The sequence below is a fragment of the Dromaius novaehollandiae genome, chromosome 6, assembly GCF_036370855.1.
Source record: "Dromaius novaehollandiae isolate bDroNov1 chromosome 6, bDroNov1.hap1, whole genome shotgun sequence".
NCBI lineage: Eukaryota > Metazoa > Chordata > Aves > Casuariiformes > Dromaiidae > Dromaius > Dromaius novaehollandiae.
In genome coordinates, this window is record NC_088103.1 from 16668009 (window position 1) to 16681171 (window position 13163).

At 36.9% G+C, this 13163-nt stretch overlaps 1 protein-coding gene across 8 annotated transcripts in view; it reads left to right on the plus strand.

The window, feature by feature from the left end:
- The window catches only part of OGDHL (oxoglutarate dehydrogenase L), a 62128-nt gene that overhangs the window by 13805 nt on the left and 35160 nt on the right, over positions 1 to 13163 (plus strand). For all 8 annotated transcript variants that reach the window (XM_064513769.1, XM_026116799.2, XM_026116796.2 and 5 more), the window contains 3 exons: positions 6067 to 6169; positions 10620 to 10735; positions 12200 to 12354. In XM_064513769.1, the coding sequence (XP_064369839.1) occupies positions 6067 to 6169; positions 10620 to 10735; positions 12200 to 12354 (374 nt within the window). The remainder of the gene's footprint in view (positions 1 to 6066; positions 6170 to 10619; positions 10736 to 12199; positions 12355 to 13163) is intronic.

The following is a 13163-nucleotide window of genomic DNA, read 5'->3' on the forward strand; positions in this document are numbered from 1 at the left end:
ACAAACAATGAAAGAGGTTTACCTAAGGCAACTGTCTGTTTTTAAAGGTATTTAGTACCCTTTAAATTCAGCATTGAAAGGATACCATTGATTCGTGACCTTCCTTTCTCTGATAATGAAATGGAATGGAAAAGGATGCAGAATTTTCATTTCTCAAACCTGTCAGTGTTTTATGTTTTCTGTGGTAAACTGCTTTGTGGTCTGTTGAACTGGTCTTCTGGAAAGGCAGTTAATTTATTGCTGTTTCTAATGTAGGGAGCTGGATACACTGAAAGAGGGGTTTCCAGTAAAATTTGTGTGCTTAACAAAAATAAGCTTAAACACTGAGTTGTTTCCAAGTTAGTTTCTTGACTCTTCTTTTATAACATGTGTGTTGGTTTTTTTTGTTTTGTTTTGTTTTGTTTTTTGTATCTGTGTCCAGAAGGCATGATTTTAAAGTCTAGTTTTAGGTAGTCTGTGCTTGCAGTTAGCTGAATTTGTGGCAATTGATGAAATTTTTCCGTACCTGTGTTTTCACAAGAATGATTTCTGGTTCTTGCGTTTGTTACCATTTTCTGTATCCATTGAAAGAAAAGGAAGGGGGGTTGTCAGAAGACAAGGAAATATAATGCAACCAGTGTATCTCCAGGTGGTTGGATATACTGTTCTGGCTGTAATCAAGCAAGGTTCAGAGATTACTGACCCCATCTCAGATCTGCAAGCACAGCTGTAAGTGGAGTTGCTGCTAGCCAGGTTCTGTCAAATAATGTTGGTCAGATTAAGCAGGTTTAGTATTTAAGCTAGGTAAAGGTGCTTCTTTCCCCTCCTCCCCATTTGTTTCATACTGACAGAATAAGGTTAGGAAATGATTTTATATACATTTGTACTAGCATATGTTGCTAGGATGGTAACTTGTAGTGTAAAATGTTAATAAATTACTGAAGATGGGTTAGAGATGATGTCTTTATCAAGAATAGTATTGCTGACTACTGCCTGTGCTCTGATGTGTTATGCTCAAGTGAGATCCCTGAAATGAGTGGCTGTTTTGATATATTGATGATGGTTATATTTTTTCACTTGCAGCAGAATCAGAATTAGAATTTTAGGTTCTCATTCAATGCAAAACTCTCATGGGTTCTGCCTGATATTTGGAGCAATATGGAGAAGTCTCTGTCCCATCAGTTTTTGGAGAAGTCTTTGAAAATTTGTCAAAAACTTGAACTAGAGGCCAGCTCAAAAGCATACCTGTTTGCACTCTGTCTCTACCTTAAAAAATAAAAAAATAAAAATTTGGGGTGTTATTTTGGGTTTTTTTTTGAGGGTAGAGTCATCATTGCCGAGGGTTTGGGCTTGGTCCATCAGAGTTGGTGCATCCTCTGACCATGCGTTTGGCTCCTTTGTATTCCACATTGAGTATTTAGCTTTTAAAAAATAAAATAGCTCAATTAAGTTGCAATTCATTTTAGCACCTCTGCTAAATATTTTATCAATTTGGATGTTACATATCCTTCGTGTTATGTTAGAAAGGCTTTATCTTTCTTTTTTCCCCATCTGTAATAAAAGATATCATGTTGAAAGAAGCTATATTCCTAAAATGTGCTTTCAGAAAATAGTATAGAATAAGACTAATTAGTTCTGCACCACTTTGAGTACATGGTAGATCAGGGTAATTTTCCTTATGTGGAGAACAAAACACTGTTTTCTCAAATATGTAGTAGAACTTACTAATTTTAAAAAACCCATTATAACAGAGGATTATTGAAAGGGGTTCAACTATTCTTAATTTTTTTAAGAACTTCTCCAAAACTGAATAAAGTGCTTTAGTCTTTGAATGTTGATCTCAAGAACATCATCTTCTTGGTTGCTGTTAAATTCTTTCTGTCAGTAAGTTACTTAAACAAAACCTTCATAAGAGAAACAGCAGTGAGAGTTGTACAGCATTTGTGGTTTTAGTATGTAGGTGCTAGGTAGAAGTTTTGTTTACAGCCTCTTGAAGTTTCAAGGATTTGAGTTTGCATGGGGAAAACGTGGTTCCCCTCCTCCCCTTTTTTAATGTGTTGGGACACTATTAGCATTAAAAAGTTGCAGGATGGTTGTGAGGCTGTCTGAGATGGAATGTGAATACATATGCCATACCCATTTTTGCTATAACACCAGTAATTGCCATTTTATATGATGCATGCTTGTAAAAATTGATGAAAGTATTAGACATGAACTAGCGTCCTTTTTTCACACTCCCATCACTTTTCCATTCTATATTTCCTCCTATTTGGTTTATAAGCTACATTCATTTTGTACTGACATTCAGCTTGACATGAGTGAAAGTGCTGTGCGCTTCCTGCTTAGGTGTGATTTGTACTTTCACTTAAGACCTGGCATGACTTGCCCCATAGACTGTCATTGGAAACTGCAGGCTAGGATGTCTTTCACGGACCCACTCCTAAGGATGAAGGACAGGGCTTTAGCCTCTCTAAACAGGGACCATAAATCGTCATTCAAGATTTTTGTCTTTGTATCTAAAGTGCTCTGGTTTGCTTTTTAAGATACAACAAAATAACAGAAACAGCCATAGCTATGTTACTCTGTTTCCTTTTATTTGAGCTTCTAAACATCTCTTCTCACACTATGATTGGTGAAATGTTATGCAAAACCCTCTTGAGGTGTCAAGGATGGTATAGTGTTTTATGAAGTGATGTCGATATCAAAATAATAAGGGACAAACCCCTTCAATTCTGAAAGGGTAAAACTGAAAAAAAACTAAATTGGTTTTGTGACTTTCATTAGTCGGAAAATAGAAGAGACTTCAACTTGAGAATATTAAAGTGCTTACAGAAAATGTTGTTAATGCACAAACTGTTGCAATGGCCTGCAAAATATCAACTTTCTTTGCAAGACATTATTAATTTTTTGTTCTTCACTACACATGAATCTCTAGTAACTGATTTTTATTCAGATTAGTAATATATTTGTATAATAAATCAGGTTGCCCAGAGAGGTTGTGGAGTCTCCATCCTTGGAGATGCTTGAAAACCATCTGGGCAGGGCACTGGACAACCTGCTCTAGGTGACCCTGCTTTGAGCAGGAGGAGTTGGACTAGATGATCTCCAGAGGTCCCTTCCAACCTCAGCCGTTCTGTGATTCTGTGATATTTCTCTTCACATTAAATGATCTGGCAAACCAGGAGCAGCATAAAACATGATTCACATGCATTCCTAAAATATTCTGCTCTGAAACAAGAAAGAAAAATAATGCAACTGTTTTCCCAAGAGCTGCAAAATGCTTTCCAAATGATAAATTGAACTGTGATACAAAACACGGTAAACTTTCGATGGCCACACTTACTGTATATAGCAATTAATGTGTTTTTTTAGCCAGACAGCTTTATGATGCTTTGCTAGTTGCATATTAGGTATAATACTCATATAGTATTTAATTAATTATATATTAGAAAGATTGACAGTGAACAAACAGTCATTTCCATTTGCCTGTTTTGCCTGTTTTTGTTCAGTCCAATTAGATGAAATCTGCAAACTGCATAAAATTGGTAGTACTGTGGGGTATGTATATCAGGGCGCAGTCTCACAAACTGTACTTGCAGGATATGCTATCCTTGACAGTAAGCACTAGGATAGTCAGAAGGGGTGTAAAAATGAGTCGTTCAGACTAACTCCTGATTGGAATATATCTTGTGATAGATCTCAACAGGATCAGGATTTAGCACTTAGTGTTACCTTTAAAAATCTGGGAGTCACTTGTTTGAATCCTTTTGTCTTGCGAGTCCTGCATGGAGATGTGTTTCCTGGCGGAAGAATGGTATGATACAGCAGAAGGGAGGTTTCCCAACCTCGGAAATGGAGCATGTAGAAGCTGTCTTATCTGGCGTCCTCTTGCTTTCTTGGAACTGACAGTTCAGAGGGTATGTAGGTTCATAGGTGTGTTTTAAGTTTGTGTTAAATATATTTTACCCAGGAATTCTTTTCTATGGACTAGTCCTGGCAGAGATGCCTCGGAAGGCATGGGAAATGCTTCCAGAACTATATCATTGTGGTAACAGTCTCAAAGTATTGTTACTTGGTATCGGTTTTGACATCTCCATGGTAGTAGTCTCGGTGGGACTAGTGATAAAAAAATTGCAGAGCTTTGAGACTCTTACTCTAGGCCTTTTCTTCTTTGTTAAATCTTAAAGTTGTCCCCTCCCCACCCCAGCCTGGTGAGTGTAACCTGTCTTGTAAAGATCAGTCCCCCCCACACACACACTTTTGGCTTTGTTCATCATGGGCAATAATGACTGTTCTGAAATCAGAACATGCTTTTTATTATCTGGCTTGCTGGTAAGGATACATGGGTAGAAAAGAAGATTTGATTCTCCCCAGCCTGTACTATTGAACCTTTACCTGCTTTTGCATTGTGTAAACAGATCGAATAAGTAAACAGCAGAAAACTAGATTATTGTGTAAATTTTTATGACGCTACAGTGCTCAGTGTTAGTTTACTCATATCTGTTGCAGAAATTGTTTGCTAAGTTTCCCTTTTCAGAGTGTGAAGTTATTTTTCTAATAACTTGAGAGTGTCGGATATACTCTATTTTAATTAAAACACAGCCAATCCTGGAGTGTAATATGGCACAGTTTTTTACAGGCTTGCTCTTTTGGGTTTTGGAGTTCTTGCTAATACTCTTCTTCTTCCTGCTAACACTGCAGAACAGACGTAGCTTAGGGAGGTGAGTTCTTTCCTGTTGATGATGCTTGAGACAGAATTGTTTGCTTAGTTCCAGTCAGATACACTTTGTGCTGCTGTAAACAAGGAGGTCACACAGACGTTGCCTTGGGCGTCATTTGGCCTGTCGAAGCTTTGTTCCTGGTGATTCATAAGATGCAAAGAATCTCAGAGGCCAGGCTGAATTTACAGTGCTGGTGGTTCTGCCGGGGGGGAAGCCTTATTTCTTCTAGTTTCTAAGTGGAATGCATTTTGGTATGTACTCTCCTGCAAATACAGAACATCTGAATAGTCTTTTAACAAGTCACCTCTTATAGATGAGCCACATTTTTACACACTGAGAGTGATTATGAGCAATGAAGCTGCAGTTTAATTTTTTTTTTTCAGAGACAGTTAGTATACTAGCAGTGTGAATTAAATTCTACCAAAGTGATCTGAATTCAGTCTTTAGAAGAAAAATAAAATGGAGAAAACAGTCATATATTCACCTATATAAAGAACTTTTAATGACCTAATTTGCTATATGAGAAGCATGCACAAGGGGCATTATATATATAAGAAAAATCTTTTATTTGTGGCTCTGTTGGACCAATTAGTTATTCCTTCTGTAGCAATGTTACATGTTAATATAAAGCACTAGTCCATACCAGTTTACGGCTTGTATTGACACCAGTATTATTAATAAATGACAACTGACTAAATTCCCCGTTGATGTATTTGATGTCTTCAGCTTCATTCATATCATACGTATGAAATTCCCAAACCTTCTTGAATGAAAACTAGGTTGACTGTATTATGGAGGTTACTATCTGATGTGGAATAGAGCTCGTGCAGACTCATCCCTTCACTTGCAATATAAATCTCTTTGTCACCAACCTGTGTTTTAGGTCAGCAGTGCTGTGTGTTGGTATTCTCCACCTGCTGAAAGGAGGATTCAGGCCAAAATACAAGACGACTGAAATAGCAAATGATAGAATCTATAGATTAGTCACACTTACCTAATTTTACCCGGAAAGTTAAGAGTACAATCTTAAAATTTATTGTTTTTCTTTATTTAGGCTTTAATGTAATTCTACTTTAAATTGCATGCTAGACAAAATAGAAGTTATGTTCTCATGTGTAGGCAACAGTTTTTAATAGAGAGAGTGTACGTATCCAGTGGTGTAATGCTTATTTTCTGTTCTTACAGAAAAACTTGGGAAACCTGCCCCTCTTGGCATTAACTGTGTTTACTTATTTTTGACTTCGTGGCTGATCTATGTGCTGTGGGGAGATTTCAGTGTGTTTTTTTTTTGTTTGTTTGTTTTTTAATTTTTGTCTGACTTTCATTAGCCTGATTGTGTTTTTCACCCATTTTCCTCTTTTTTCAGATTCGTGGCCATCATGTGGCTCAGTTAGACCCCCTTGGAATTCTGGATGCAGACTTGGATTCATTTGTTCCATCTGACTTAATCACTACAATTGATAAACTTGGTGAGTACACGATACTGTGTCTGAAGACAGAGGAAAAAAAAGACTGTCGTCTTCAGAGTTAATAGAAAGATAATTATAAAAGCAGTTCACTATACTATTCCTATAGGAGAAAAATTGCTGTTTTTAATGAAATGATTCTTAACCTTAAATGTTTTTATGACAAACTGGTGGCTTTCCTTTTACTCATATGTTTTGATTTGAGTAAGCACTGATGACCACAGAACTGCTGAAAACCACATAACATAGGAGTAGAACATTCTCTTGTTCTTACCACGTTTGAGTGGTATACTTTGGATTTTATTGTTTGTTTGTTCGTTTTTGATAAAAGCAGCTGAGACTTGCTTGTACTCATGTCCTGAGCTTGGGGAGCTCTGGTAAACTAGGTGCTGTTTGGCTAGAAAGATGGTTATTTGCAATGGTCATTTCTCTTTTTATTTATTTATTTATTTTTTATTTCATTGGTCTGAGGTGATTGAATAAGGGAAGCTTTCAGGGAAGCTTTTTCCTTTTCAGCTTGATGGTATCATGTAACTTTTTCTTTAAGCTCCTGTAAGGAGGCTCAGATTTCAGGACAATGAAATTTCTACTCTGAAATCCCAGGTAAGGTTCCTGTGGATCGACCTTCTGATGAATGATGATTGTAAACACTTTTTTAAAAATACAGAATCTTACATTTTTTTTTGAACCACACTGGAATTAATACTAATGAGTACATTAGGCCAAGACCTGGTGGTCTAAATTACTTTATACCTTTTTGCTTCATAATTGTTTTTGACTGGGGATGTCTGAAGGCTAATCAATAGGAAACACAAGCAACAGATAAGATCTGGATAGAGGAACTTGGTATAAGTTTCATACCAAATTTGGAGACTAGCCTCTGATACTAATCCCTTCTGTAGTGCTTGAAGAAGTCTGTTTGGAGGTATCAAAAGAAAACATGGAAAGTGTAGAATTCTTGAACTGTGTATAATCCAATTATGATTACTTTAGTTTATTGCTGGAAGGGTATAATACACTGTAGTCTGCTTTTGCAGGGGTTATTCTCGTTGCACTGATCAATTTTTTTTTCTCTTGCTCTGCTACAATAAAGAAATGTCTGATTGATTTTCCTTACTATTCAATCTACCTTGTTTGTTTGAAAGGTAGTATACTAATTGATAAAGATGCTGCATCAGTTTTTCTTTGATATGTAGGGAAGTTTTTTGGACCAAGCATAAAACATAGTACAAGTAGTAGATAAAACACATTCTGCTTAGTTTTACTATAATTACATCTACTGCCTCTTTGCTTCTTTGTGTTCTATTTCTGGTGATAGGGAAAGAAGCAATTCTGGCCCTCATAGAAAGGCAGTTGAGCACTTAAGTCTGTGAATAGAGAGGTGCTTACACAAATCAGAGGTTCACTGTTGAAGTTGTCAGCTTTAATTAGAGGAAAATATCTAATAGAAAATACAGTGGACATTTACTGAGTAAATGTAATTTGTTCTCAGATACTGACGTCCTTGCAAGTAAGGCTGATGAAATAAATCCTTGAGCTAAGCAAAGTAGAAATAGTATATATTATTCTGAGACAGATGAAATTTAGAACTGCATTTTGTAACACCCCCGTACCTTTGGTATCTTTGTGGTCTATAATATTATGAACACTGTTTGTAATTTTAATAAAGCTTGTAAGAAAGTCTTGCAGTTAAACTGTCCTTAACTAAAAGCCTTTGATTCACGGGGACTGTACAATGCTTCAGGAATGCCCCTCCCCAGATAGGGACTTGCTGTTCCCTTCTATATGTAGAAACAAAAATTCCTCAATTTAAAGGTAGTGATTAATGCTATTTCTGATGCTCGTGTAGTTATTGGCCCTGAAATCAATTTGCGTTAAATGTGGTTAAGTTGAATCCAATAGGCAGAATGCTTTCTCTCGCCTATGGCTTTCTTCATAAGGTGACTTCTACGCAGAAATTTTACTTGGAAACCCAAGTGTATTGTCATCACTTTACTTGCAAGAATCAGGCAAGAAGGCTTTTTGTTGCTCCAGTAAATGGTGTCATACTAGGGTGTTAAAAGTGGAGGGGCCTGCTGGGAGAAGAGAAGGCAAGGAGACTCTATTAGATGTTCAGAGCATGGGTTATTGTTGGCATGTCGGTACACATTTCCTTAAACTTTAAAAATAGTTTAGTCCAGAGTGGTGTGACTGGCCAGAAGAGATGATACTGAAACCCTCAGGAGAATAGAAAAAAGATGCTGTAATACTGAATCAGGAGATGGGTCTGAAAATGTACCTGGGGTAAAATTTGCATTTGTGATGGAAACAGAATTTCTAACACAGTGTTGGCACAGCAAAAAGAGAGAAGGATCTTAAATGTTGCCTGCTCTCAAAAATCCAGACCATGATAGCTTGAGTCTTCCAGGCAGGAAATGTGTGAAAGGCATCTGATGGTACAGAAAGTATTTTGGTATTTGACTTTCCTATGCGTTTTCTTTGTCTGGCCTTTTGTTTTCTTCTAGAAACCTGGTAGGAAGTTTCTTTTGGCAGTTGTTTCTAAAATGCAGCTAGTTGTAAGTGTACCTACTGCACAATAGGAGTTCCAGAATTGCTTTCAGGAACTCTTGGAGTTCAAGAAGACTTTTCCTCTTTAAACATGAAATGATGCTTCAGTAAATATGCAGTGCTAGAGTACAAAGCACAGATGTTCTGTTTGTGCCCAAATCACTCTTGTACATGTCCTATTTTTTGCATGACAGCACATGACGAGCCTGTGAAGTCTGAAAGAAAGCAAGGAGAAAAAATATATAGGGTGGTAGCACTGCTTTGTTTCAGCTGACATTTCAAAAAACCTGTCTTTGGCATATAGAAAACAGAAATAATTTGATCCTGGAAAAACCTGGAAAAAAGTAGGAGAAAATAGTGGTACACAGTGGTGTGTGTGTGTACACTGACACAATAGTGGTACACAGACATTTGTTTTGGTCACTCCAGATTTGTCATTTTAAATATAGTATATTTAAATATACTTTTTATATTTATTTAAATGTACTATATTTAAAACACAAAACATATTTTTACTGACAGCGCTGTGTAGTAAAAGTGGTTGCAACACAGTCCTATGGCCTGGCTTCTCTCTCTCTCTCTATCTTTAAGCTTCTATGTATCTATATGCTAAGTTCTGTAGTTATTTAATCTTTGAATTGTTTTTTTTTCTATTTTATTTTCAGGAAATTGATTTAAATGGGAATACAGAGCAGTCCTCCACATTAAGTTATGTGCAGGCTGTCAGATCAGTGTTAAATACGTGTGTGCAATATATCCAGAATATCAAGATAGAGGTCAAAATTAAAAATACAGAAGCTATTTTTAGCTTTTAAAATATTTTAACATGCACACACACGTGTGCGCACACACGTGGTTTTTTCCTAATTTCTATAATCCTAGATACTGTATATTATATTTATGTACTTTGTGTATAATAAACATACACATGATTTTTTTCATTGAAAGAAGCTATTTTTCCTTTGTCCATTAACAGGTCAAGCTTAAACTTTGTCCTGCAAAGTCTTTAATGTGCATTGATATCGATCTGATTTATGTCATGTATTTTTGCTTTCAAAACTGCATAGTAGTTAAGTTAAATTTATTTTCTTACACCAAATTTGCAGCCAGAGTGAGTTTAGAGATCTCTAAATAAATCAAGATGGGATGGTATGCTTAAACAAGTCCTTGCTTTATGGGGAGGGAAAAAATCTGTGTGTTTTATAAGGTGTAGCTAATAGGGGAAATACTACTGTACTGCTAGTTACGTGGCTGTTTCATACCAACTTTCCTATGAATTCCCACGTAGCCAACTCTCACATACATGAAGAAGAGAAAATGGACAAGGAGAGATGCCTTGAAAATTCTACCAGCGTGTTAGCTCAGGGTTACATTGAGCTGTTCTGTGTTTTCTCTTAGTCTAGCTATTAAATTTTCATAAATTAATCTAGTATATATCCAGCCAACTGTATCTGTCTATGGAAAGTTGTTCTTTTTGTGTTTGTTTCTTGTGATAGAGCAAGGAAGAAATCTGCATCAGTTCAGTTAGTCATTTCACTTAAGAGTGAAGTGTAAGATAAGATATATATTGAATTGATGGCATGTATGCTAAAATCATAAAATGTAAAAATGTTGGATTAACTTAATTTCAGTTTTTCTATCTGTGTGTTTTACAAAGAATTATTTGGTTCCTCTAGTCAAATAATAACTATTTAATGAAAACTTTTTTCTTTTTTAAATCCATATTGAAGTACATTATATGAATGGATGCTTCCAAAATATTCGCACTTTAAATCCTTAATCTTCTTCCTTCTTTCTTAACATTGCTTTATTAAACTTCAGTTGGTGGGGCTTTGAAAAAACATAATGCTGATTTGTTTTTTTGTCTCCTGCCCTGCTTCTCAAACTAACTGTGCACCTGTTGCAGGGTTTTATGGTTTGCATGAATCAGATTTGGACAAAGTCTTTCAACTGCCCACAACCACCTTCATAGGAGGAAGTGAGACCAGTCTTTCTTTACGAGAGATCATCAGACGGCTGGAGGTCAGTGTCACCTTTTTGATTTGTGACTTCATCCAAAGAGAAGTGAACTTTTCCCAGAAGCTGTTAGCCATAGAACTTACTGTTTGTTAATTATTAATAGAGCATATAAAGACTTCAGATGGCATTAAAAATAGCTGTTGCACTGTTACCAGAGATGGCAGCACCACTGGTTTCATCTACTGGATGTCCCAGATATGGAGATTTGGATGAACGTAAAAGGGGTGAATATGGTAGAACTAATTCAGGCTGTAGTTTTGCAAAAAGTTTGTGCTGCTTAAAAGGAGTAGAGAACTTAGAACTGTTGTTGTGTTTTTTTCCTGTCAAACATAAATTTCCTTTGCCTACTGTACTTGAGGTGCGCAGGATTTGCTCTTGTCCCCCTAACTTTAGTGGGACTTTTACCTGAATGTGAGGATTGAGTACCAAATTCGTGAAAACCCATTTGTAGCTTTTAGATACTGATGGTCCTTGGTTTCATCCCCAGTCCCTTTCCAGGAGTCTGGTTCTCTGACAGGTGATATGGTTATGCCATGTGAAGTCATCAAAGCTAGTAGACAATTAATAACTATCATTGGAGGGGAACTCTAAAAAGCAAGTAGTGCTAATAGTGAATTTGTAAAGTGCTGAAGTGTTGAGTATTCCCAAATGTGGTTTGTTCAGGATTTTGTAGTACAAAACTTGTAAAGATTTCGGTGGCATAGTAATAGAATCCATTCCAGTAAAAAGGAGTAGGAATGAGGAGGATGAGTTACAGAAATGAGTTGCCAGAATTAAAAAAATAATAATTTACCGAGAATATAGGAGTTCTTGGCTTTGACCTGTTGCAGGTAGGAGAAATGTGTTGACTTGCACATTTGACCCACTTTTACCGAGGCTAACGTATCTGAAGAATCTTTGCATTTTTTTCCCCCTTCCTTTCTCTGCTCTCAGGTGCTTAGGTTCTTTTTCAGATTTCCAGCCTTCTGAGACTTGCCACCTATCAGATAATTTGCATGAGACTTCATAACAATCTTCTGATTGTCTTTGTTGCTTGACTTCAGGTGACATTTAAAAAAAGACTAAGTAAATTTTGGTAAATGACTTGAAATCTTATGCTTATGCATCCAAATTGAAGACTATATTATGCCCATAAGAACAGTTGTGAGTTAGGTGAAATATGCCAGTCAGTTTAAGGCAGGTGTTTTGGCCTACTTTAAATGTACTACTAAATGAGAATCTTCCAGATTCAAAATTCTGAAATCTTACTTTTATAAAGAAAACTATCTATTTACTGGCAGAAGAAGTAAAGATTCAGTAAAATAATTTAATTTCTTGTAGGATTCATGTGAGGAAAGTGTAGGGCAAGAGGAAGAAGACAACATAGTTTTTGGAAGAGTAATGGAAAGTTTAATTTTAAAAATACATTTTGTTTCTTCATGGTCCATTAACTCCTAAAGCTTCTATATTGGTGTTTTTACCTGCTAGAATACCTACTGCCAGCACATTGGCCTGGAGTTTATGTTCATCAATGATGTGGAGCAGTGCCAGTGGATCCGACAAAAATTTGAGACACCGGGTGTTATGAAGTTTACTAATGAAGAGAAAAGGACTTTGTTGGCAAGGCTGGTGCGCTCAATGAGGTATGCCGGGGTGGTGTTGGGAAACCGCTCTGCTCTGCTCAGCGATAGCTGAGTGTAAGCTGGCGTGGGAAGCTGGAGTGCTCGTAAGCTCTGCTGGGTGGAAGTGAAATCTGGACTACAGGTGGGTGTAATTAATCTGGTTGCAATATCAAAGGAAGTTGTGTGCTGTGGGGTATGTCAGGGTTTGTCTAGTGACATTTGTGTTCTTTATTACTTCCACAGCTTTAGTGGCATATCTGGCAATGTTTTCATTGGCTTGTGGAGGGAAAATTGGGAAGAAATTTGTTTCAGCAGACTAGTGATGCTAATCTGTGTTAAAGTTTTATACCTGTGTCAGAAAATAAGTGTCGGAACAACTTTGCATACCAATCTCCTGCTATATCCTATCTACTTTGCATCTTTCTGGTAGCACATGATCAAAAGAAGCCATCTTAATTGTCAATTCGAGGAAAACTTTTATATGGATGCAGTGTTGACGTGATCTTTGTCCGGCCCACTGGGAGGTAAACCGCCTTTTTGGCACACTGTGCCAGAACAGGACTGGATTTGGGTGGCATAATGTGATTTCAAGTCATGTTTTTGCCTTTCCCTTTTGAGGAATGCCAAAATGTGCTGTACTGTTGCATGACCTGGCAGCAAGAGTTTTCTTCTCTGCCATGTGCGGAAGCATGTCCGGAAACAGTTTATTGACTGCTCCAGTTGTGGTGGCTATCTGTATAGAGATACTGTGATCCCGGAGTCTGAATTACCCTCTCCCCCTTAGAACAAGGCTCCTTACTCAGGCACAGCTTTTGTTCCAATTCCTACAG